The sequence below is a fragment of the Hyposmocoma kahamanoa genome, unplaced genomic scaffold (assembly GCF_003589595.1).
Source record: "Hyposmocoma kahamanoa isolate Upper Pololo Valley unplaced genomic scaffold, ASM358959v1 116, whole genome shotgun sequence".
NCBI classification, from domain to species: domain Eukaryota; kingdom Metazoa; phylum Arthropoda; class Insecta; order Lepidoptera; family Cosmopterigidae; genus Hyposmocoma; species Hyposmocoma kahamanoa.
The window spans coordinates 1440625-1465090 of record NW_020653391.1 but is presented as its reverse complement, the minus strand read 5'-3'; the positions used below and the strand labels follow the sequence as shown (position 1 = coordinate 1465090).

Sequence of the window (24466 nt, the reverse complement as noted above, 5' to 3'; positions counted from 1 at the left end):
TTCATTGATTTGCAAAATTCATTTGACTATTTCGTCGCACGGCGTGTTCTTATAATACTACGAATGATGTCATTTTTATAATATTTAACATGTAAAAGTATTATTAAAATACGACTTTCTTTTGATATATTGGGCCCATGGGAACCCGGTTCCCTTTATCTGTACAAAATTTTATCCTAAAAATTAATAGACTATCCGGGACACCCAAGGGCCGGCAACCACCTTGCCCAATGAGTTAGCATAGCCATGCAAAGGGAGAACGCAGTCAGCATCTTGGCACCTTAACGCAGGGACCGAATTTTATTCATATAATTCTAAATCTTATTTTTAGTTTCCAGTAAGTATTTAAGTCTTTATTGTACCTATATCATTGACCTACCAATAAATGGACGTCGGGTTCGCGCTAAAAAGCGTACCGCACGTGTAGGGCGTTAAAATAGCATACAGAGCGTCAATCGCGCAATAGTCTTCGTTTGTTCAAGTGACAATCAATGTGCGGTTGTCAATCATGCAGTACCAATAATAATAACTTGTAAAAATTACTGCAGTAAAGTGTGATAACAGGATTTTGTATCATATTTTCACTAAACAAATATATTGTGTTATCATAGTTGTCATTTAAAAGTGTTGTTTTGTACAGTTTTGTAGTATTTAAATTATATATAACTGAATCATAAATATAAATTACAAAAGCACACGAAATAATGAAATAGCTAACTGTCCTTTTTCTATTCATTGCATGCGCAAAAGATGGAAAGAGACCCATTACGTCAGTTTCAAGAAGTTTATATAAGCTTTTTGGTCATTTTCAATTGTTCGAACCACAAGCGATTGAAATATTTAGAACAAAGAAACTGTAGAGTTGCTTTGATTTTAATCCTATTTTTAAAATGATTTTTTTATTAAACGTTAGCAATAACTAACAAAATATTGTTGTACTAGTTTTCGGCATGAGATTACCTATTAGAAGTCAGAAAATACATTTGCCTGAAATAACATTAGCTCGAATTTTCGTAATGTGTTTTACGAAGATTACAAAACAAAAGCTAATTTTGTCTATGTAAAAAGCATCAAAATTACTCGAAAGCGTAACGGTTTTGTTATAAATCGGAATTACGGATATTTGAGTTTACGTTTAGTTAGAATATCGGTACATTTCTTATAGTACGCGCTTATTTTTACATTTGTAGTAATATTTGTATGTATGTTTCTGCCCAACTCTTTATTATACCTATAAGTTAATTTGTACAAAATTCGACATAATAGTATATATAAAAAAATTAATTAATATTTACGAGAAAGGCTTCAAAAATTCCATTACTCTTGTGTTCAAGTAATTTTTAGTTGAAGCTAAATATGGTGCATTTTGTTAAGTTTCCAGTAGAAGCTGAACATGGTGTTTTCAGGCCCTTAAATTGTTGTAAGCAAATTTAGGCAGTACTGCAATGACGCTACAATTTAAATTAAATGTTTTAGTTTTTTATATTTCGTTACATGTCACTACGTTTGTACTGCACTACATACAGGTTAACCTCGGACATTTTTTTCGTGGTTTTTGTATTAGACCCGATGTCCATTTGTTGGTAGGTCATTGACCTATATACTATATTTCGACTTATTGTCTAAGAAATTTAAATATTTATACTTTTCCAACAAATCTAATTATTATAATTTCTTATATAGTACCTACAAATAAGACTATCTACCTACATTGATCGCACATTGTTTTTTATAAAAAAACCAACCTCAAATGTTTGTGGCCATCTAGTGGCCAAGTTTTGTTGAAATAGGTTAACGGAAAGTGGGTGAAATCTTTGCTACCTTTGGAGGGGGAACATTTTCTTCAAATTTGAAAGAAGAATTATCAGTAACATACATACAAAAAAGTCGAATTGAAAACCTCCTTCTTTTTTAGAAGTTGGTTAAATAAAATCAAAATAAAATGGTAAATCAATGGAAAGACATCATTAAACTTTTCACAGTAGGATTTAACAAGCAATATAAATGTGAATAATTTACAACGAAGCTGAAACTAAAAAGTAAATATATTTATCAAATTAATAACAAGGCAGAACATTAACAACCTTTGTTTAAAATTAAAACTTGTTTATATTAATTCGCGCCTTTTTCAAGTGTCACTTTGCTTTTTGCCGCCCTCACCACTTCGAGTGCTGCGTTCAAACGTTTCGAACAAGACTATCGTATATCAAAAGAGCGCCGGAATTTTCTGTTAATGTTGGCAGCATTGACACTATCTTTTTAATTGAAAGCTTTTTTTATAATGTTGTCGCGTTCTTTTTACTCGCGGTAGTCATCGTAAAACAGGATTAACTATTTCTAACAAAAGACTTCAAAGGTTTTGATAGCTCGGCCTAATGCCGTGACATTCCATATGGTATGATGATTTAGTTGTCACATTTTTAGTTTTATGTTCAGAGCAGATTGGGACGTCAGTAAAAATGTCAAGGGTATGTACAATTGTTCGTAGATTCATTGTTCTGAATATAACAAAAAGGCATAATATTTGTCGTTTAATTTATTATGTTATGATAACTTTTTTTATATAATATCAAGTGACAGGACGAACAAGTCGTGCACCTGATGGTAAGCTACACGTCTGTCCATAACAGTTGCAGTGCCACTTTAAATCGTAAAGATCTGAAGGGCACTGCCACTGCGCCCGTCAGCCTGAGACATAAGTTGACAAGTCTCATGTGCCTGTAATTTCACCAACACCCTTACCCTTCAAAACTGCTGATATTACTGCTTGGCGGCAGAAATAGGCAAGATGGCGGTACTTCCCTGCACGAACTTTTTCACAAGGAACTCTACTGCTACTAAAACTCTACTTTATTACTTATATATAAACTATTCTGCCATTACTGTGACAACTGCGCTCCGATTGGCCAGCCCGAATTCGAAACAATTGACGGGTGTCGTCAATTGTTTCACTCCAAATCGACCAGTTAATTTGAGCTATTCTATAATGGACGAAAATTGCAAAATTACATATTATTTAATATTTAATTACCGATGAAATGTGATTGTGTTTGTTTTGTAATTAGATGTTTTGCTGTTTTACCCACACCACCGAATTAAACAGCACGGCATTGTTAGAGATATTATATTTATTACAATAAATACAGAATATTTTTTGGGATATACAGGAGACGAATAATAAGAATATTTTTGGAGACGTACACACAGGTCAGTAGTCGGCCTGTCTATATTTCAGTGCAAACGAGAGTTGATATTTATAAGAGCTATATCGCTAATATGTTACCAAGAATATATGGCCCTTATTTCGTCTCTATTTCTGGTTATATACTCGATGTGTATTTAGTTCTATGTATAGGATGGCGTATATGCTTCACAAATGTTATAAATCGTAATTTCGAAAGTATTGATTCACGCTGAACGAATGTTTTTATTTTCAAATGTGTCGTTACGATGTCCACTGTCTAAGAAAAAAAATACGAGTACTAATAATTACTGTGTAAATGGGCCACCCTGTATTTGATGTATAATATTAGCAATAAATTTACTTATTACGGCAGTGTATTTAGAAGAAAAAGTTTGTAATTGTAACTATTTTATTGAGAGTTTTATTTTTAGTAATTCCGGGATTTTAGGCGTAGATATTAATCACTCTATATGCATTAACCGAAGTTTAGGTAAAATAATATTCCTATTCGGATTACTGCTTATCATCTAATCCCAGGTGCCAAAAAAAAGCTGCCCATAGATTGATATTAAAAATTACGTTAAAAGTTCTACTACTGCTTTATAATCAATATGTATAAGTAGCAGTAGACCTCCTTGTGAAAGAGTTCGTTTAGGGACTTACTGTCATTTTGCCTATTTCTACCGCGAAGCAGTAATGTGAGCATTACTGCGTTCCAGTTTTAAGGGGTAAGGGTGCTGTTGAAATTATAGACACATGGGACTTGTCAACTTATGTATGTCTCAGGGTGACGGACGCAGCGGGAGTGCCCCTCAGATCTTTGCAATTTAAAGCATATCTGAATAGCACTGCAATTGTTGTGGACAGGCGTGTCGCTTTCCACCAGGCGCACGACTTGTTCGTTCCGTTACTACACATCATTCAAAAAATCTCTTACACGTTTATAATCCATTCCGATTTTAACCTAAACATTTTAAAAATTAGGTTATTTATTTTCTTTCTTTTTCAAAACGTTACTATTTCTAACGCGCATGATCTGTAAACAAATACATCCTATTTCCTCGCCAGATCCCTTTTTTTCTCAGTTTTCAAATTTTCTTCATAGGGTATAAATTTCTTTATTATAAAAAGTCAAAATCCTTGTCAGTGGCTGAAACACTATCCACGAAAAACCAAAAACAAACACACAACTAGTGCTTATAATATTATGTTAAAACACAAAGAGGCACATGTTAACCTTCATTACAGCCTCAAGTCTGATCAAGCAGACCCTTATGGTAAAGAAAACAATAGTCTGCCCTTTGAAGGGCACAAACGACTCATTCCCGGCTTTTAAAAAAAAACCATTTAGTGTTAAATGTGCTTGAGATGAGGGTTCCGCTCTCAAGAGTGCATAATAAGTGATATTGTTCTACATAATCAGTATTGATTAAAATTAAATATCAACTTGTTTTGTACTTATTTATTCCCGATAATTTTAATTAACTCCCTGTTTTTGCCTATTACAAATTTCCTATTGTATCCCATAGAAGCGTAGGCAACAATGTTATTTATTATTATTGGTGCTTATGACATGGTAGGCGGTCAACTTGACACATTTTGTCATTTAGTTATTTATTATGATAATGATAATGGTTGTGAAGATGTTCGTAATGCATAAACTCATTTATCTGTGGAAATAGGTTGTCAGTTTTTTTTTAATAATACCAAGGGACGGGATGAACACGTCACTCGCCTGGTGGTAAGCAGTGCTATTCAATGCTTTAAATCGCAAAAATCTGAGGGCCACTGTCACTGCGTCTGTCGCCCTGATACCTAAGTTGACAAATCCCATGTGTCTGTAATTTCACCAGCACTGTACTCACATTACTTAGGTAAGATGGCAGTACTTCTCTGCACGAACTCTTTCAGAAGGAAGTCTACCGCTACTAAGTTGACAGTACCTATACTATACTATTGTACTTATCTAGTTCTTTGGGTTTTGCGGTTGCTTCACATTGGATATGAAGCTATTTTTTTGCGTCTAAATTGTGTACATTTGTTGACCAACGTTTCAAAGACTCAATGTTTCAATCACATATAAAGAGCCCCATGTATCATCGGCGTTTTGTAGAAACAGCGAAAGCGCCATTTCGAAAAAAAATCAGGGGAGCATGTTTTTGGTTTTAACGACTGCTTTAAAATATTTACGTCCAGTTTCAAAATTAAATTTTGATTTCAATTTTATAATTGAAATGAAAACAAAGTCGTAAATTTTTCGAAATGGCGATTCAACAAAACACCGACAAGGTGTGCTATTTTGATTCGAAAAAATATCAGCACTGTAAACTAGGTACGACATGTTTTTTTAATCAATATGTTACTTACTACTGTAAGTATGGCGTGGCTGTGCAAATGGATATAATAAATTTGGTCTAATGTAAAATAATAATAATTATTATTATAAAACGCACCTAGATGTCAAAATAATACACGGAAAAAATATATAACAAGATGGCGGATCTTATTAGTCTAATCTAATTAGTTTTAAGGTCAGCTTATAGTGATAATTTATTTAAGTTCATTCTTATCTTACATCGATGAAAAAAGTGATCTTTACTGGAGAAATAAAAGAGTTATAACATTCTTCTATGTGTGACATAATGCTTTACGCTCAGAGAAAATTTCTTAATTTCCCTAAGGACGCAGATTAAGCAGCAAGCCGTATGTTTTTCACAATTCCCATTCGCCCTGTAATTACCGAACCCTAAAGCCCGGTAGAGCCATTTGGTCTCCACGTGTCAAGCAGCACGATTCTATTAATTGCACGTTTTTACGACAACCGCCAAAAGTGTGCTGAAAAAACCACAGATGGCCAAAATGATATCTGTCCCACGATGACAAATGGAAGGGTTAAAAATAAACTTTTGTAATTTATTGCTATAATGACTTTTGATGGTTGTTTGAGGTCAAGAGCATTTATGATTTGCTTGTAGAATACAATAATTTAATCTATGGAAAATTAACAAATAATTGAACGTGTCCAAAATTCTAATCAGTATTATTCGTTTTTCAAAATTGTAATCAGTGTTGCCAATATTATAGTTTTCTAATATTTGTTTTTCGCGCGAAATAGTTTTGTGTTTTCTTTAATCGTTTTATTTGTTTCGCGATGTAATAGATGTATAACAAAAAGAAAGTTTTGTTTTTAAATCTCATTCCCGCGACCCCATAACACGGGCCGTGATCCTAGTTTAGGTATCAGTCTCACACCAACCAAGTAAACCTATTTACTTTGGTTTGGGTATTACTCACGATGCAGCCGTTACTGAAAAATTAAGAAGTTTTTATTTTGGTTATCTTATCTCCGATGGTTTAAGGGGATACGATAATGGCATAATCGACCGGTGCTAGGGATATTTTTTTTTTATAATGTTAAGTTTGTTACTTGTAAACAAATATTTACTCTTTGTTTCATTTTATGTTCAAATTTTTGATCAAAAAGTGTAGAAATGATAAAAGAAAATAATTTATAGAGATAAATAAGCGTCTGTTAAAAAATTACGTAATTATTTTAGTTTCACAAAACTCAACAAGCAATATGACTGGTAAAAAATTCTATGACGTTTATTTATACACCGTAACTGCACGCTACCCGATACCTTAGATCCTGCCTGTCAAACATTTAAAAAACGCATAGCGTGTAACGGAACGGAATCGCGTCAAAAAATTGATTTATACCATTCAAAACATGGCATTTTAGAAACTAAAAATATTTTACGACCTTCTCTCCCAAACGTCGTGTTAAACACTAATTAACCTCAACTAATATTTCGCGTGAAACGGAATGTCTTGTTGATTATGGAAAACTATTTATCTTATTTTTTGTTTATCTGCTTAAAGGAATTTTGAATAATTAATAGTTCGTTTCTTTTTTTAAATATTGCTGTGAAATTTATAAACATAATATTTTTATCACGTGTTTTTTATCATTACGATCTGTATATGAGATAACTAATTCGCAACGTTATTAAATTAATTACTGTATTTTTTTTCAATTTTTCATTCGTATTACTGGTTTGTCTCATAATTTTATCACCATTGCGCTCAATATAACACATAGAACATACTCAGACTTAAATTTCTGCAAAGAAATGCACCATACACTATCTATTTAGGTATATTTTAGACTTCATATAAAAAAGCATTTAGTCATAATACCTGTAGGTACGAGTGTTTATTTTGAGACACGATTTTAGTTTTCGTAAAACTCATCGGATTTTGCAAATACGAGCGATAATCTCTAAAACATCTTCAGCATCGAATACCTTGTAACATAAAACGCTTTGTACACTCGAATCACTTCCTTTGATCGGGGCGTGATAATTCAAGTACTGGCAAAGGTAATTTTGCGTATAACAAAACGAAGAAACTTAATTTGAACAAAGAAATAGCAACACCCCTGCGTAACAATACATCTCTAGTTTGAAAGTGAAGTGCATTTTTAATTTTGTCGATGCGTAGTCCTCGATAGACATGGGGTGTGTCCCATTCGGAAATTTTATTAAGTAGCTCTTTTCACGGCAATTGTATTTCGACAATATAGGGATTACACGGGGATTAAGGACCCTTCTCATTGTTGGAAAGGTCTATTTCGGTGTAAATTTTAATTCAGACCCATATAGGTGAAAACGTTGAGTGTCCTCATGTTACAAAATGGTACGTGAAGTAGGTTTTTTTTATTATTTGGTTATTAGTAAGCACTTAGACAACAAAATATACAAATAAGGAATCAAGTATCGGTAACAAAATAATTTAATTAGAATTATTCGATTTTCAAATTTGATACTGCCAATATTATAATTTTTTGTGTTTATTTTACGCGAAATAGTTTTGTTTATTTCTACAAATTCTGTTTCACAATGTAATAGATTTGTTGATTTGTTTTTAGAATCTTACCTCTCAGACGCATCGGTGCTTGTATCAGGTCTCGCCCGTTTTGCCTGCAACAAAGAAATGACGATAAACTTACAAATTTCAACATGTTCAAAGAACACATAACAACACAAAATTATTGTTAGTACAAGTTCATGCAAATTTAAAAGCCATGCTTGTTTTTTATATTTTGCTTATCAAATATGATGGCGATTATTTAGGAAGGCTTATGTCCAGTTGACGTCTTGCGGATGAAATGGTGATGATATTAAAAATTCTGCAAAGTCCACGCCTTCAAGCAATCAGTGCCAGACGCTCTCTCAATTGAGCTACGGCACGAAACAGAAGACCTTACGAATTTTTCTATGCGTTTGTTGTAGATCTTTATTTTGGTCTTTAGCGACCTTTTTGCAGCGCCATCTGTGAGAAATCTATTTCTTCACTCCTTCAATACTACTACTGCAGCTCAGCTGGGAGAGTCTCTGGCACTGATTGCTTGAAAGCGCCAGTTCGAATACAGCCGGATCCAAGGATGTTTCTAAGAGTCGTATTCTAGAACTCTACTCAATGCTCAAGTCAGGATTTGAGTATAGTTTAAAGCACTCGAAATCATACTCAAGTCTCTGCCATTAGGGTCGTATTTCCAGTGCTTGTGTTGCCAGTGCAATCCTGACTTGAGCATTGAATAGAGTTCTAGAATACGACCCTTAGTGTTCGATCGTTGTATTAATATTTATAACAATATACAGGAGTAATTTCACAAAACAAAATTGAATATCATGGTAGTAAAACATCGAGACATTCAACAAACTTAAAAAAAACAACATACCTATTATAGTTATTTGATATGCAAGGCTGCAAAGTTGTTATTTGAAGCGAGTGGTTGTATTGATACCTGAGCAAGCGAAGGAAGCTAAGATTCAAAAATAGATTCCTGAGCGTAGCGAGGGTTTCAAGGCACGAGACGCAAAACAACTTCGCTGCCGAGCAAAACACAACTTTTCACCTCCCTAAAGCGAGGAAAATGGTAGATGAAAGAAAAGCAGTTGAACATGACTTTTTTAATTAAAAGAAAAAGTTTATCTTCGGATGCGTTCTGAATTTACACTTTATTATCAATTTTTATTCTTACTTGTACTTTTTATTTTGTGTGGTTAAGTAATTATTGAAATTATTTTAGTTCTTCGACGAATTTAAATAATTTAATAAACACAATTAGATGTCATTGTTAATTTAATGTCAACAATAAGAAGAACAAAATATACCAACGGATTTATATTACATAAATAGGTAATGTACGAGAAATCGCGCAGTTGAACGTGTCATTATCTTTTTTTTTCATCGAAAGAAAAAGTTACGTGCACCATAGTACATCGTCAAGTTCGAATTTAAAAAACTTTTTCCGCGCTAGCGTGCATAAAACGCTTTTGCACGCAGATTTGTAATGAGAAAGAAAGCCTTTCCAAGCTAGTGGATGAAAGGTCTGTGTGAGTGAGTGAGTGAGTCTGTAGACCGGGTCTACTTATCGAACCTTTATGATTTCACATTGTGTACCATTGTGTGTAGCCAGACAATATTATTCCTATGAACACGTAAACGCCCAGTCATTTTAATGATAAGATCGCATGCAAATTTCATCATCATTATATCAGCCGGGAGACGTCCACTGCTGAACATAGGCCTCCCTCAAAGATCGCCAGATCGACATTGTTATTTGCCCTTACCAGGTCATTCGTCCATCTTACCCGGAGATTGGAACCCTTGGTGCCAGAGCTTCTACGACGTACGTCAGCGCCGCGATTGCTACTGGCGTCGTCGGGCTTGGGGATAATTTTGTGTGGTATTCATTTGGGGGGTTTAGACCATTTCCCCACTACGTTGGCTTACGTGTTGGCGAGTCGCTAGAGCCTCGTCGGTAGGAGCACGGTATATCGCGTGCAAGTGAGATTGACTATTGAGCACCATAGGTGCTGGGTGGCGCCCCTTATACCCCCATATAAATTTAGCGCTATTGTTTATTCTATATGACCATAGAGTGTTTAGAAAAATGCTTTAAAAAACCGTTACGTTTTTCATACAAAACTGATATGGCATACTTTTTTTATGATACACAGTGACGAGACGACCAAGTCGTGCACCTGGTGGTAAGCGACACGCCTGTCTATAACATTTAAAGAGCCGCTCAGAGTTTTAAATCACAAAGATTTGAGGTGCACCCTGACACATAAGTTGACAAGTCCCATGTGTCGGTAATTTCACCAGCACCCTTACCCATCAAAACCGAAACGCAGTAATGCTCACATTATTGTTTCGCGATGGAATTGGTACATTCCTAGACGATTTCTTTCACAAGCACCTTATTGCTACTAAAACAATAATTCTTATAAATACTATCTTGGTACTCAAGCCTAATACGTTTGTTTGAGTGTTGCAGTTCTTCTTGCGTTCTATTCTATAGTCCTCTTAACGATTTCGATGTTCCTGCTACTTTTTTATGAAGTTCATACATAATCTTGTAACAGTATTTCATTTAATATCATTTATTATCTCCCAATAAGTACGAAATATAGGTACATAAATGAACATAGTACTTAGTAGTATGGGAGACAGGAATCCAAAGTAGGTAAGCCCTGTGCTATGGCATTCTTGGCTCCCCCTCTCAGCAATAGCACAGTCAGTAAACAAAATAAGGTTATTTGATAGAAAATGTCGATAAAAACTCCAACTGTTTACCTAGAGATTTAAACAGGAGGCAAATAAATGAGAAATTATTAAAAAAATCAAAATTTCAAAATATTGAAAGGGAACATTACGTATTTAATTTTTTTTAATAATATTAAGTGACGGGACGACCAAGTCGTGCAGCTGATGGTAAGCTACACGCTGTCCATAACAGTTACAGTGCCACTCAGAGCTTCAAATCGCAAAGATCTAAGGGGCACTGCCACTGCGCCCGTCACTCTGAGACATAAGTTGACAAGTCCCATGTGCCTGTAATTTCACCAGCACCCAAATTAAACAAGTGTGTATGTGTGCTTGGGTGCGTTCGTGTGTTTGTGTGTGTGCGCGTGTGCGTGTGCGCGAGCGCTTGTGTGTTCCTGTGTGATGATGTATGTAAGTATATAGCGTGACATATATAGATAACATTTAAAAATAATATACTTTTATCGAATAGCGCATTTCATATTAGTACGCCACCGAATTGTACATAAATAAGGATCCGATTATCCGATCACGTGATAATGGACGACATGGTACCAAGTCACTTGTGCCATTGACATTACTGGTGTTGCTTGTAACTATAGAACCTGGAAGTTTATTTGACGCATTGTGACGTAATGTTAGTTACTATTTTTGCTATAGAGTTAGAAATGTACTCCTAATATTAAAAGCCCATTAAATATTTGTCGTATTGTGCATGTGCCGACGTTTTTTTCGCAAACACTCTCCCTTCGTAGAAGTACATTGTGATCGTTAAGAATGGGGCCTGTTTTTGCTGTGTTGCTGACAAACTGACGAATTTGACAGTGTACGAAGTGTTTGTTTTAATAATTAAGTAACATCTTTGTTTAATATTTATAGTGAATGCCAAGCATTTTAATTTTTGTACTTTGACTTTCTTTTATGATATCAAGTGACGGGACGACCAAGTCTGCGTCTGGTGGTAGGCAACAAGCCTGTCCTTAGCTGTTCCAGTACCACTCAGAAAATCCCAAAGATCTGAGGGGCAGCGCCATTGCGCCCATTACCCTGAGATACAAGTTGACGAGTCCCATGTGCCTGCAATTTCACCCGCACCCTTACTTAGCTTCCAAAACCGATACGCACTCATTACTGCTGGGCAGTACAAACAGACAAAGTAGCAGTATTTCTCCGGACGAACTTTTTCACAAGAAGCTCTACTGCTACTAAGCTGATCAAGCTGAAAGATTACTCTTATCTGAGCTAGACTTCTCCAGTCCCTCCTTCAGCATAGGTTTTACTGAGAACTGCAGAGACACTTCGGTGTCGGGAGGTGACATAGTGCAAAAATTTTTGGATACTGTGTACCTATCTATATCAGTTGACAATTTTTTTAATTTATTGAGCATTGGCTACGACCCTATCAGCTTAAAACTACAATAAAACAAATAAATTAATTAACGAAGCCTAAACGCTACAACGTAATAATAATTAATGAACACTTTCACTTTTATGCGGAATCAATCACAGGCATTTAAGGTTGTATCGAGTTTTAAGCAAAGATTGCGACATATGCAAAATGTTTTCGTACTCACAAAACGTACTTTGTCTATGCTTAACATTGACCTATGATGTTTAAGCAAGAAATTAGATGTTTGAAGTTTACTTTTTTGCTTAAACTTAAGACTAAGTTTTCCTCAAAGTCAGAGTTCGTTTTATCTATCACAGACTCAAATCTGTGGATCTTAGAGTCAATATAATAAGACCGAATAGGTCAAAACAGACGTTTGGAAAAACGACCAATTTCTCCAATCTACATACAACACAGTTATAAAGCGTTAGCAATCGAATGGATAATCGTTATGCATTAGTCACTATCGCTTATTGCAGTGTTTGTCTGTTTGTTGTACGATAGTTAGTGGGTGGATGTTGTGGTGATTCACCAAAATAAATAAGTACAATATAAATGTTGCCAGGTTAAACGTATTTGTTACGTTTGCAGCTTTGAACAGACTTTATTCATCTGTTTCCCTAAAATCGATCCCCGGGCGGATCCGTTTTATTTTAAATTATTTTCTCTTCTCATAGGATCCCCAACGCAGTAGATCAAAAATAAATATTAATATTTTATTCCCACCTGATACCTTGGAACTTCCAAGTTTATTTTTGGTAGGTACTGTGGTACAGTCAAAAGAAAATGTATCTATCTCATCAAGAAAATGTATATCATTATATGTGACAATCATAACATTAAACTAGATTTTAAATATTGCTCAAGACCGATTTATGTTACTAGTGATTCGACTAGACTCACAAAAAATTGATTCTCTATGATAATTGTAATATTTGATCATAAATCCTCAATAAATGAATATTTGATTTCAAAACTTCTTTTTCTCTTTACTGTACTTATTTTACAAATACAATAGGTATCCGTTGAGAGTTGCAAAACATAGAGGGGATCAGTTGCAATTTTAAATGGCTGTGGATCAGTTTTGGGATCAGCTGGGAATAAATCTTTAAACAGATGTAGTTAAATTTTGTTTTATAACAGAATTACTCTTGCAATAACTTCTATGCATGTGTATCAGGCAATGACTTCTATAGCATAGTATCCAAGTTGTAAACTCCCGAAGTATGAGTAACGCAGCAACAACTCTAACAATATGGTAACACTTTGTGTTATCATTGCAGTAGAGCTCTACGTGAAAGAGCTCGTCCAAGAAAGTGTTCAGAATCACTGTTAAGAAATACCAGTTTAACTCACTTCTGTGTGTCGTTGTATATGTTGATAAAAAGAAGCACAATTTCAATATTTTAGGCATCTTAACTAAAAGAGCGGTGGTAGTTAAGTGAGAGACCATTTGCTTCTCAATTGAAAGTTTCGAATCCCGTTGGTAACATGTACATAAGACTTAAGTTTGTAAGTTATGTTATTTATTAGCAGTAGAGCTCTTTGTGAAACAGTTCGTTCTAGGAAGTACTGCCACCCTACTTATTTCTGCTGCCAAGTATCTTATTTCTCAGGGTGACGGGCGCAGTGGCAGTGCCCCTCTGATGTTTGTGGTTTAAAGCTATGAATGGAACTGCAACTGTTATGGACAGGCGTGTCGCTTACCAACTAGCGCACGACTTGTTAGTATCGTCTCTGGGCATCATAAAAAAAATGGGGGATGTGTAGTGTACCTACTGGTAACCGCAATAACCAATATCGCAGTAAGACTCAAAAAAATTCCAAAATTAATCGAAACCGGGATCAGTGCCCACAATATTGCCTGCTAGACCACCTAGGTCGTTGAATTGAAAAACGTAAGATGTATTTATTGACACTCGAAACTTAAAAAACAAAGCTATACTTTAAATTTGACTGAGAAGTTACAAAAACCACACAGTACTTTCATATTCATAATTCTAATAAACAACCCATACCCTTCCCAAAAAGCAGTCAGAAAACGTCAACCAACTAAAATAACGGACACCGAGATCGAAGATAAAGGCTCTGAGTATAAATAATATCACTCCTAAACGTCCTCCGGATCCGATGTGGCCACGATACGGTCACGACACGACGCGACATTAATAAAATCGACGGCAATTTATTAAACGACCGGCGCCAGTACGTCTCGTTTGATTTAAGTAGTTGATTATCAAAGAATTCCTTAATTGGTTACTGTTTTCAAAGACAATTATCGTACAATTTATATATAATAGAGCTAGATGGACTGGACTGTCCTTTTGCGGAAACAGGTAAATTTAAAGCATATGACCTACTTACCTACACGAAATCTATTTGCCAAGTTTTATTGAAATCGGTTAACGGAAAGTAGATGAAATCCAATAAGCCGGATTCATCCCCTAATTTGCCACCCTTCGAGGTCTCTTCAAATTTCTCAAATGTTGAAGTAATTGCATAACATACATACACAAAAAAAATACAGTCAGATTGAGACACTCCTTTTTTGAAGTCAGTTAATAAACAGCAAAACTAAACTAGGTATAGCTATTAGTTAAACAGAGACACTTGTAGTGGATCAGCTTTACCACAGTATTACGTGGTATTACCAATTACAATATCTTCCCTACCCTTCTATGATTTTTATATGCCAATTGTCACATAAAATGATCGCCTAAACATATAATAACAAATGTTATATCTTCTTGTGACCGCTAGAGGCGCTGTATAGTTTGCCATACAAAATTGTGAAGTTTTAGCGCGATCGCTAACGACAACTCTCACTGCAGTGATGTAAGATCGTGGTAGAGGCATGGTCCGTTGATACTTGTCGCGATGGCACAAAATAGGGTAAACTCAGTATAAAAAACCTTTTAGTTTTATTTGCAGTGTTTTATCATTGTGATAAGCGATAGCGTAATTGCTGTTACCTTGACATTTAGCTATATCAATTAGGCGAAATACCAGGCGAGCATAGGAAGTAGAAGATTGTCAATCGAGTTATTTGGTCGGCTAAATATTAAAGCAATGATTGGGGGAGAAAATTTCTGAAGGAGGTCAAGCCAAGCCTCATGAAGAAAACCGAAGATAAAGTGAAGCTCATGTCAAAAGTTACTTAAGTTACATTTCGGAGTCTATGAAAAATATGAAATTTTGTTTTCTTAATACGACCTATAAGTTATTAATTACGAAAATATTCTTGAATGAAAAACTATTAATGAATAGGTGATTATATAATTTTATGCATTCACAGAATGTAAAAAAAATATCGAAAGAAACATAAATGTATCTTACAGCCTGGAGACTATTTCCTCTGAAGCTTTGGCTCTCTTTTCTCGCGTACTGTATCCTGAAGACCCAAATCAAAATTGAGATAAAATAAAATAAGTACACTTACATCTAGAACACAAATTTTCAACATTTCAGCTTTACAGAACTTAAGCAGTTCATGTCTACTAAGGTTAGAACAAACAATCAATCTACCTAATCTACCAGGAGAACAGAAACCACTAGGAGGTATCACGAGCATGTGAAAGAGCGTAAATCACAAGCATTCCTCTCGAGGTGTGAGGCCGACCGATGGTGAGATAGGACGGCTAATTTATACGTTTTACGCGGCGACAACGCGCCTGCGCGCTTCGGGCTCTCGTGCATAGGATGTTTTACTAATTTAAATGCATGTTTTGTTTGTTTAAGACGTGACCTTTGGTCATTGAATCGCAATGACAGTCTGAGTAGGGTACGATACGATCTTTGGAATAATAAACTCTAACACAAAGTAAGTAAAGTTATTTTCTTTCATTCTCGGAGTCCTTTCTTGAGCAAATGATTACAATGTAAAATTTTTAGCTCTAAAGTGCTAAACTATGTCTCCAAAATTTACTGTTAAATAACATACATATAATATTAAGTAAATACGTAAAAATGGAATAACCTAATTTCAGGATAGAAAATTGGCTTTTTTCTTCAAAGACGTAAGAAAAATTGCAAAAATCATGTGGAGACATGTGTAATTGTATATGTGACAATTCCTTCTGAATTTTACCATTTCGACAAACGTTACTATACGATTATATTAGTAATACTAAATTCATAACATAAATCAAAAATAACAAAGAACATCGTGAATCAACCTGTATCCTAAACAAGCGTCGAGACAAAACGCTTCTTTATTTTATATGTAATTCGTTTATTGTTTTATCTCACTTTATATTTATGACTTGGCCCTTTTCCTTCACCGAATAAATTTTCAAATTTATCGTCAGCCATATTTATGATCGCCTGGTACATAAATAATGAAAGACACACATATTATTGTTGTTTAATTGCGGAAAATTAATTGAAAACACTTCATTTTTTAATCGTAGTATGAAATGCCATATTTTTATTGTGATTTATTTGTATGGCGATTAAACATCTTTGTAAAAACAAAGATGTTGTGTTGAACTTTGTTTTTTAAATATTTGCCTCTTCATCATGTTTTTGTCTCATTTTGTATTTTTGATTGAGTAATTTAATATTCATTTTAAAGAACTTAAATACCAGGACTTCACATAAAGAGTATCCGTCATAAAGTGTAAGTAAGCTGTAAATATATATCTGTCTCTTTTCCACGCATTGATTATTCTATTAATGTTATCAATAACAATTCTCAACGATTGTTGATGCTTAATTTTATTAACTGATTAGTTACAATTGATAACAATTAATCAATTAGATTAGATGATAAATAAAGCAGTTATTTATTTCGGTAAAAGGAATGCAGAAGTATGTAATGTAAAGTTAGTTCTTATTTACACTTGTGAAAAGGAAAATAAATCATTGATCTTAAATTAGCTTAACGTACCTATCTACTCTTGACCCGGTAAAGTACCCTATCAAGTCTCATTTACTTTGAATAAATAATATTTAAAAACTACGCTCTAAAAAGTATTTTTATCATTGTTTTTACAATTAAAACCAATTTTCATTCTATTAAATAAGTCGTATCAACGAAAATCATGAATATTTTACATCGCTTAAACGATTAAATCAAGAGAGACATCTCGTGGGACAAATCGCATACGTCGTGAGGACAATTCATTTTATTGGTATTATCGTTGGGTGGCTTCGAATAACGATCGCATTTTATTTTTAAAAGGAATTTTGTTTTTTTGTCGAAATGCTTTTGTTTATGAATTTTCCATTTATGTCGTTGTCTATTTTTAGGTCTTTCATAACAAACACGTTTTGTTTAAACTTTATTTTGAAGTGCAATAAGTTTACAAATTCAATTTGTTCAAGATTTCGTTTAGTTATATAAAACGTGTGTCGTATACAATTTTTATTAAGGGTTATTTTAAGGCTTTTGATACTACACTGTTATAACTTCGTAGAGTAGGTACATTAAACACAAGCATCAGTTATACATTTAACGTAATATTTTTATGAAGAAACAACTCTATGAACAACGGTTTTAATCTGTGCGACACCATTGTTCAAACACCGCATACCAAATTTAAATGCGCGTTCCACAACTGAAAACCAACTCCTCGCCAGTATGATGGCCTGGTATCAAGTGGCTAACGATCCACTGTCCCGTAGGTACGCCATGACACCGCTACGACTTTTTAATGGCGTATAAAGATTAACGTATGAATGGGTAACATGATCGTCACACCGTTCAAATACGTACAAACATAAACAGTTTTGTAACCTACGAGTGTTCTGTCAGAGCGATAAAATTCGGTGTTAGTTACGGACACCTTGAGAATTAATTGTTGTGTGGCCTTTTGGATTCATTGTTGTACAGTTTTGGTGGGTAAGTTGTGTCTTAATTAAGAAAAAAAATGTTTTTTTTAGAGTTGGTTTTGTTGCTAATGTGAAAAAGTTTTTATATAATTAACAATATCTACACCAAAATCAATTAAAAAGTAGGAGCGTAATTGTCCATAATTATTCCGAGTTCTGCAAATAAAGGAAGTTGTCGGAATAACAAATGAACGGTATTTTATTTGGCAATTTGTTTTGTTTATGCATCGTTGTTCAGTTGTCGTGTTAGTAAATTTACTACAAAAAACACAAATAAACAGTCTATAGGAACTATTAATTTGAATTTTATAATGTTCACGTAAAACCTAATTTTGTTCCAAAGGTTTGCGTTATATTCACTAGTCTGAAGCGTATATTTTATGTAACATGCTAAATGTGCAAGTGCAAGGATCTCTACATAAGTTACATGCTGATTTGCGAATGTGCGTTTCTTGTGCAAATAGGATTTATGCTTGTTGTACTAAATTTTTCTACGGGTCGTTCTATATTTGGAACCTTAACCACACGAGATCCGAAATTTAAAAAAATAAATGATATTGAAACTTTTTGGAACGTAAAGACATTCGTTTATTCTTTTTCTAATTAATGTAATTATGACACCGCAATCGCTTATTTTGACGGTTTTCTATGGAATTACAATTGCAACCATAATTAAAATGTCTAATTTAATCCATACAAAAACGTCAATAATAAACAATTATGATATTCATTGAATACGCTAGCAGATAAATTATTCGTGTGGCTGAGGTTTTATCTACATCTTCCTACTTTTTGTTTCTGACCTTAGGCTCAGCGTGGTCCAAGCTGCAGCGCGGTGAAGCGCCGCCAAGGTAGCTACACGGCATCAGTGTCACCATGATCCTGGACTGCACATTCCGAACGCACTCACTCACTCTAATGTCACTTTGACAGTTCTTTGAGCGTGTAAATTTTGAGCTGTCATTTTGCGCTTACGTTTTCGTTTTTGAGCGGCACAAACAGTCTCTTTCTGAGTTACGTTTTTTGTGTTTTGACGTTTCACAATCCATAGTTTTCGGTTCCTAGATAAAATAAACTATAAAATACATTGTTTGCCAACGTAACAAATCTATTTTTTTAATACTGGTCGAAAATGATTATCACGCTACACTGGTGGCTAGTTATTAAAAGCTTGTTAGTCATCGCCCTACGTCCGAGTGGAAAAAAAATAAAAACAAAAGAAAAAAATTACACGTTCGACGGACCACCCACATGGATCCGTCAAATTCAAATGTCGAACAGCCGAAGCAAGAACGTGTTCATCAAGTTGTCAAATCGACTTTGACGTAATTGTGAACCGAGCGTTTTTTGTGCGCCATAGTTTAAGACGCCCACCGCTTCTGTTGCCCTAGTAACTTCAGTCTTTCGAGTTGTTTTAAAAATTGGTATGCATTTAAATAAAAATCACTAAATAAATCAATAATTTAAACTGCCTTTGCCATAGCCATGCTTACGTATGACCTACATTTATTTCTCTCGTGTGTTTGGGTGTAATTTGTGATTGTTTTATGTGTGTGTCCATGGCACCCACGATACAGGGTTTCCCTAATGCGGGGCTAAGAGTCTGGGAGTTTATTACATTATTAAAAAGATTATGGACGTGACTTCAATCTGCGTCTATCTGTCGATCTTAATAATAATAATAATAATAACTACTTTTTGACGATGGATGACGGATGACGTAATTCGTGGGGAGGTTGTCACATATGATAAAGGGCTAACTCCCTTATCGTTGGCCAAAGAGGAATGGCGAGACCCGGTGGTGCTTAGCACCTCTGACCGCGAGTCCGTATGGAAAGAGAAGGAGCTCCAAGAGGTTCTTCAAGGTACTCCACGAGCCTTTTGTGGACCGTAAAGCCTCCCTACATTGGCTGCGTTTTGGGGACCTCTTTGGGGAAACCGAAGGTTTTGTCTGCGCAATACAGGATCAGGTTATCAAGACGCGGAACTATCGGAAGTATATCCTAAAGGACGGCACAGTAGACATTTGTCGGGTATGTGGCCGTCCCGGAGAGTCACTTAGGCATATTGTTTCCGGTTGTTCCGCTCTTGCTAACACTGAGTATTTGCACAGACACAACCAGGCAGCCAAAATATTACACCAAGAGCTCGCTCTCAAGTATGGACTAGTGCAACAGAGGTATTATATTACAAGTATTCACCGGAGCCAATACTCGAAGATGACCGCACCAAAATCTATTGGGATCGATCTATTATCAAGGACTATTCTTGCGAATAAGCCTGATATTGTGATATTGGATCGATCGCAGTCGAGGGTATTTCTTGTGGACGTCACCATCCCGCATGACGAGGGTCTCGTGAAAGCTGAAACCGAGAAACGCCGGAAGTATCTCGACCTGGCGCACGAGATCACCGACATGTGGGATGTGGCCTCCACTGAAATAATCCCAATTGTTTTGTCCGCAAATGGGTTATTTCCAGTCAGCCTTTCTAACAGCTTGAGGTGGTTGGATTTCTGTGGCGTGTCGCTTCCAGCACAAATGCAGAAGGCGGTCCTGCTCGATACGGCACGTATTGTTCGCCGATTCTTGGACCTGAGTCCCTGACCCCGGCCGACTGTGCCATTGCCGGGAAATACCGCCTCTCCCATTTAAAAATTCAAAATTAGTCTTTTAGGCCTTGGGAGAGGCGAGAGTTTAAAATAAACATAATAATAGACTTACTTACTGAGAACTTAAGAACCAGACTATCCACTGGATTATTAATAATCTGAACACCAAGAGGCCCTGATCAAAATTATGGATTCCTGTTAAAAATTACCGTTAAAAACTTTGTCGTGGAGGGAAATTTATACATCCCACAGCCCTTGGTGTAATAAGGCGACATCTGCAAAATTACAATGTTTTCAGAAGGGGATTTAAAGATTCTACGAACGAATTTCGTTGATTACTTTTTGGGCTTAAATGAAAGTTCACATAAATGCTACGGGTTTTTGTCACCCAAGCAAGCATAAGCAACCTGTAGTATAAAGTTTTTGTTTCACTATAGAAACCTCCTTTGTAACCACGATACACCCATATCAAACATTACTGTAAGAATTTATCTGTTTTAATAAATTGGCAAATACACATAATGGCACATTTTGAACACTTGTGAAAATCTCCAAAAATTTTTTTATGATACCAAATGACGGGACAAACAAGTCGTGCACCTGATGGTAAACGACACGACTGTCCTTAACAGTTACAGGATTACTCAGAGTTTTAAATAACGAAGATGTGAAGGGCACTGCCACTGCGCCAAATCCCACGTGCCTGTAATGTCACCAGCACCCGTACCCTTCAAATCCAGAACGCTGTAATACTTACATTACTGGGTTCCGAATTCCCTGGACGAACTCATTCACAAGGACTGCTACTGCTACTACGAATAATGCACTCTTTTTTAAATATCTGGTCGGCTATCTTACGTTTTTATTTCAATAGGCCTAGCACGAACGGGCCCGACTTGCGCGAAAGCGACATAGCGCAAGTTACTGCTATTCTCGCATAGAGCTGTCGTGCTTTATGTCGCTATCGCGAAAGTCGCGCTCTATAACGCTAGCCCTACAGCAGGCTTACTACGGACGGACATGACTTGCGCCAAAGCGACATAAAGCATGAGTTATTGGATACTGATTCTGGCATAGAGATCTCGTGCTTTATGTCGCTCTCGCGAAAGTCATTCTTTTATTTTCAAATTATATAATTTGAAAATAAAAGAATTGTATACCTTAATTTATTCATTAATTTGTTTTAATTTTCATACTAATCGGTACCGGTTTGTCGAGTGATTCAAGGTTGATTTTGCGTTCTTATAAATTTTAGATGAAATTTTTTTCTTTAATAAAAAGTTTGATTTGATTAAAATGTTAAAATGTTCAGCATTTCGTTTGATTTTTTCGCCATTTTCGTGAAGTCGATGTTAAAAGATGTTAATATACCTAACTGCTAATTTATGTCTAATTCCTATTTATTTAAACATAAACTTTACTATTTCAAATTCTATTTTTTTTTGTTCTGCTACATGCGCCGGTTAAATGTTTATTTTCAACTTCCTAACAAAAAGCAATTATTATTGTTTTTGTAAGTTTTTGACAAACTTGTCGGATTTATAAAACAAGGCCCTGAAACAATTTTGGAATGTTCTTTTCCTAAGTCCACGTGGAAAACTGTGAACAATGGACTTAATATCCTCCGTAAAAGACTCCTGGTTCCATTACATTAACGAAATTTAGCATTCATAAAAGTGTATCTGTATATTTTTAACGTCAATGTTCTTGTTACCAATAGAAACAATAATGTACTTAAAATTCTGTTTCATGGCCAGGGTCAAAATGTTACTTGTCCGACTTTGCCATAAAACAGCTTCTGTTCAACTTTTTTTCTTACCAGGAAGCTACATTGTCCATTTCAATTAAAGAGCCTGGTTAAAAAAAAATTTAAAAAATCAAACTTGGAACCAATGCGTAGTTTACGTTCCGTTTGACGCTACCAGATTATAAAATAAAACATTGAATATTAATAGTGTTTGTTTTTGGCCTGGCAGGGGGCTGAACAGTAGCGTCAGCGTCTCTGCGTGATATGAAAGGAAGGGAGCCCAAAATTTCGGCAATTTTAAAAAGCTTGCGTAATTATTTTTACACGTACTCTTAAAGTTCTCGGTAACTTTTTAGGTTTATTTAATGTTACGAAGTTTTACTACCATGATATTCAATTATTTTTTGTGAAATTACTCCACTAGTTTGTTACAATTATTAATACAAAGATCGAACACTAAAGAAATTTTTCTTTTGGTTTTTCTTCGATCCGGCTGGATTCGAAGAAGCACTTTCAAGTAATCCGTGCCAGAGACTCTCCCAACTGAGCTGCGGTAGTACTATTGAAGGAGTGAAGAAATAGATTCCTCACAGATGGCGCTATAGCAAAAAACTCGTTAAAAACCAGAATAAAGATCTGCTACAAGCACAAATTCGTAAAGTCTTCTGTTTCGAGCAGTAGCTCAGTTGGGAGAGCGTCTGGCACGGATTGCTTGAAGGCGCAGGTTCGAATCCAGCCGGTTCTAATGAATATGTCATACTAGTGGAGTAATAATTATTATAATACAAAGATTAAACACATAGTAAAAACTCCTTTTTTCCGGTCGGATTGGTACCGACATCCTCTAGCAAACCGTGTCAGCCGCTATGCTAACTAAACCACGGAACGAATCAGCGGACCTCACGAATTTTTCTATGTGTACCTATGACTTTTTTAGCTGTAGCGACATCTATGAGAAATGTATGAAAGTATTTCGTCGTCAATATCATGGTAGTAAAACTCTGGTAAAACATCGTGACATTCAATAAATTTAAAAAAATACTATTACAGCGACATCTCTAGTCAGCTGCTGGTAGCTGTAAAGGTACCTCTCTGAGAGAAGATATAAATTACTCACAGATGGCGCTACGGCAAAAAGTCGTTAAAAACCAAAAACAAAGATAAATAATAAAGAAATAAATCTGGCACGGATTGCCTGAGGGTACTGGTTCGAATCCAGCCGGATCGAACGAATTTTTTAAGTGTTCGAACTTTTCCAGTAACTACTAAGTTGTAGTTTAATACAAAGATGAACATAAACAAAACTTGTTTCCGGCTGGACTCGAACCAGCTACTTCACCATACCGTGGCTGACGCTCTCCCAACTGTCCTACTGAACGAACCAGCAGAATGATTTTTTTGTGTTCGACTTTTGTAAGTATTAATATAAGTGAATATCCAAAAATAATTGAATTTCAGGATAGTAAAACATCGTGACTTAATAACAAACTTAATATTACAAGTACTAAGTAAGTTAAAATTTTTAGCGGTCTTAAAATTGGTACAGAATATGAGATAAGTAATTATTACAATACTGGCATTTATTGAATAATGAAATAGGTGGGTTATATTTATGTAGAACAAAAATATAAACGTTAATCATTGTTCTGAAATATATTGTAATGATATATAAAATAACGATGTCCTAAATTTAACACTTCATTATTGCTACCACAATTGCGGCCTTGGGTCCGTCCCCACAGGGGTCTTGCGCCCAAAAAATACCTAAAGCTTACCATTTTATCACTTACACTTCGACTAATGATCGTCAAGCTTTTTTAACATTGGCATAAAGTTGAAAATGATGTGTTTTTAAAATAATCACTGTAAATCTATGTGGAAATTAAAATGAAAATTAATAGGAATCCGTATAGATTTTATTGGCCATTAAAATGGTATTTATTTCAAATATCGAATTGACTCGAGGTTCTTTCTAGGGTCAAATTGTCGGATTTTATTTTTAAAATTATTTGTGGAATTTATTGGCGCCGTCGGTTCGTAATTTTAGAAATGAATCTCACGCTACTTACGAGCTATAAAGCATTT

At 35.2% G+C, this 24466-nt stretch overlaps 1 protein-coding gene across 1 annotated transcript in view; it reads right to left on the bottom strand.

Annotated features, from left to right (window-relative positions):
- LOC113239787 (eyes absent homolog 2) overlaps window positions 1–19013 on the bottom strand; it is a 43144-nt gene extending 24131 nt beyond the window's left edge. Inside the window, exons 1-2 of the mRNA XM_026476918.1 lie at window positions 18827–19013; window positions 8123–8166 (exon numbers count right to left, since the gene is read on the bottom strand). Coding sequence (XP_026332703.1) covers window positions 8123–8166; window positions 18827–18901 — 119 coding nt within the window. The 5' untranslated portion in view covers window positions 18902–19013. The remainder of the gene's footprint in view (window positions 1–8122; window positions 8167–18826) is intronic.
- Window positions 19014–24466: the final 5453 nt, after the last annotated feature.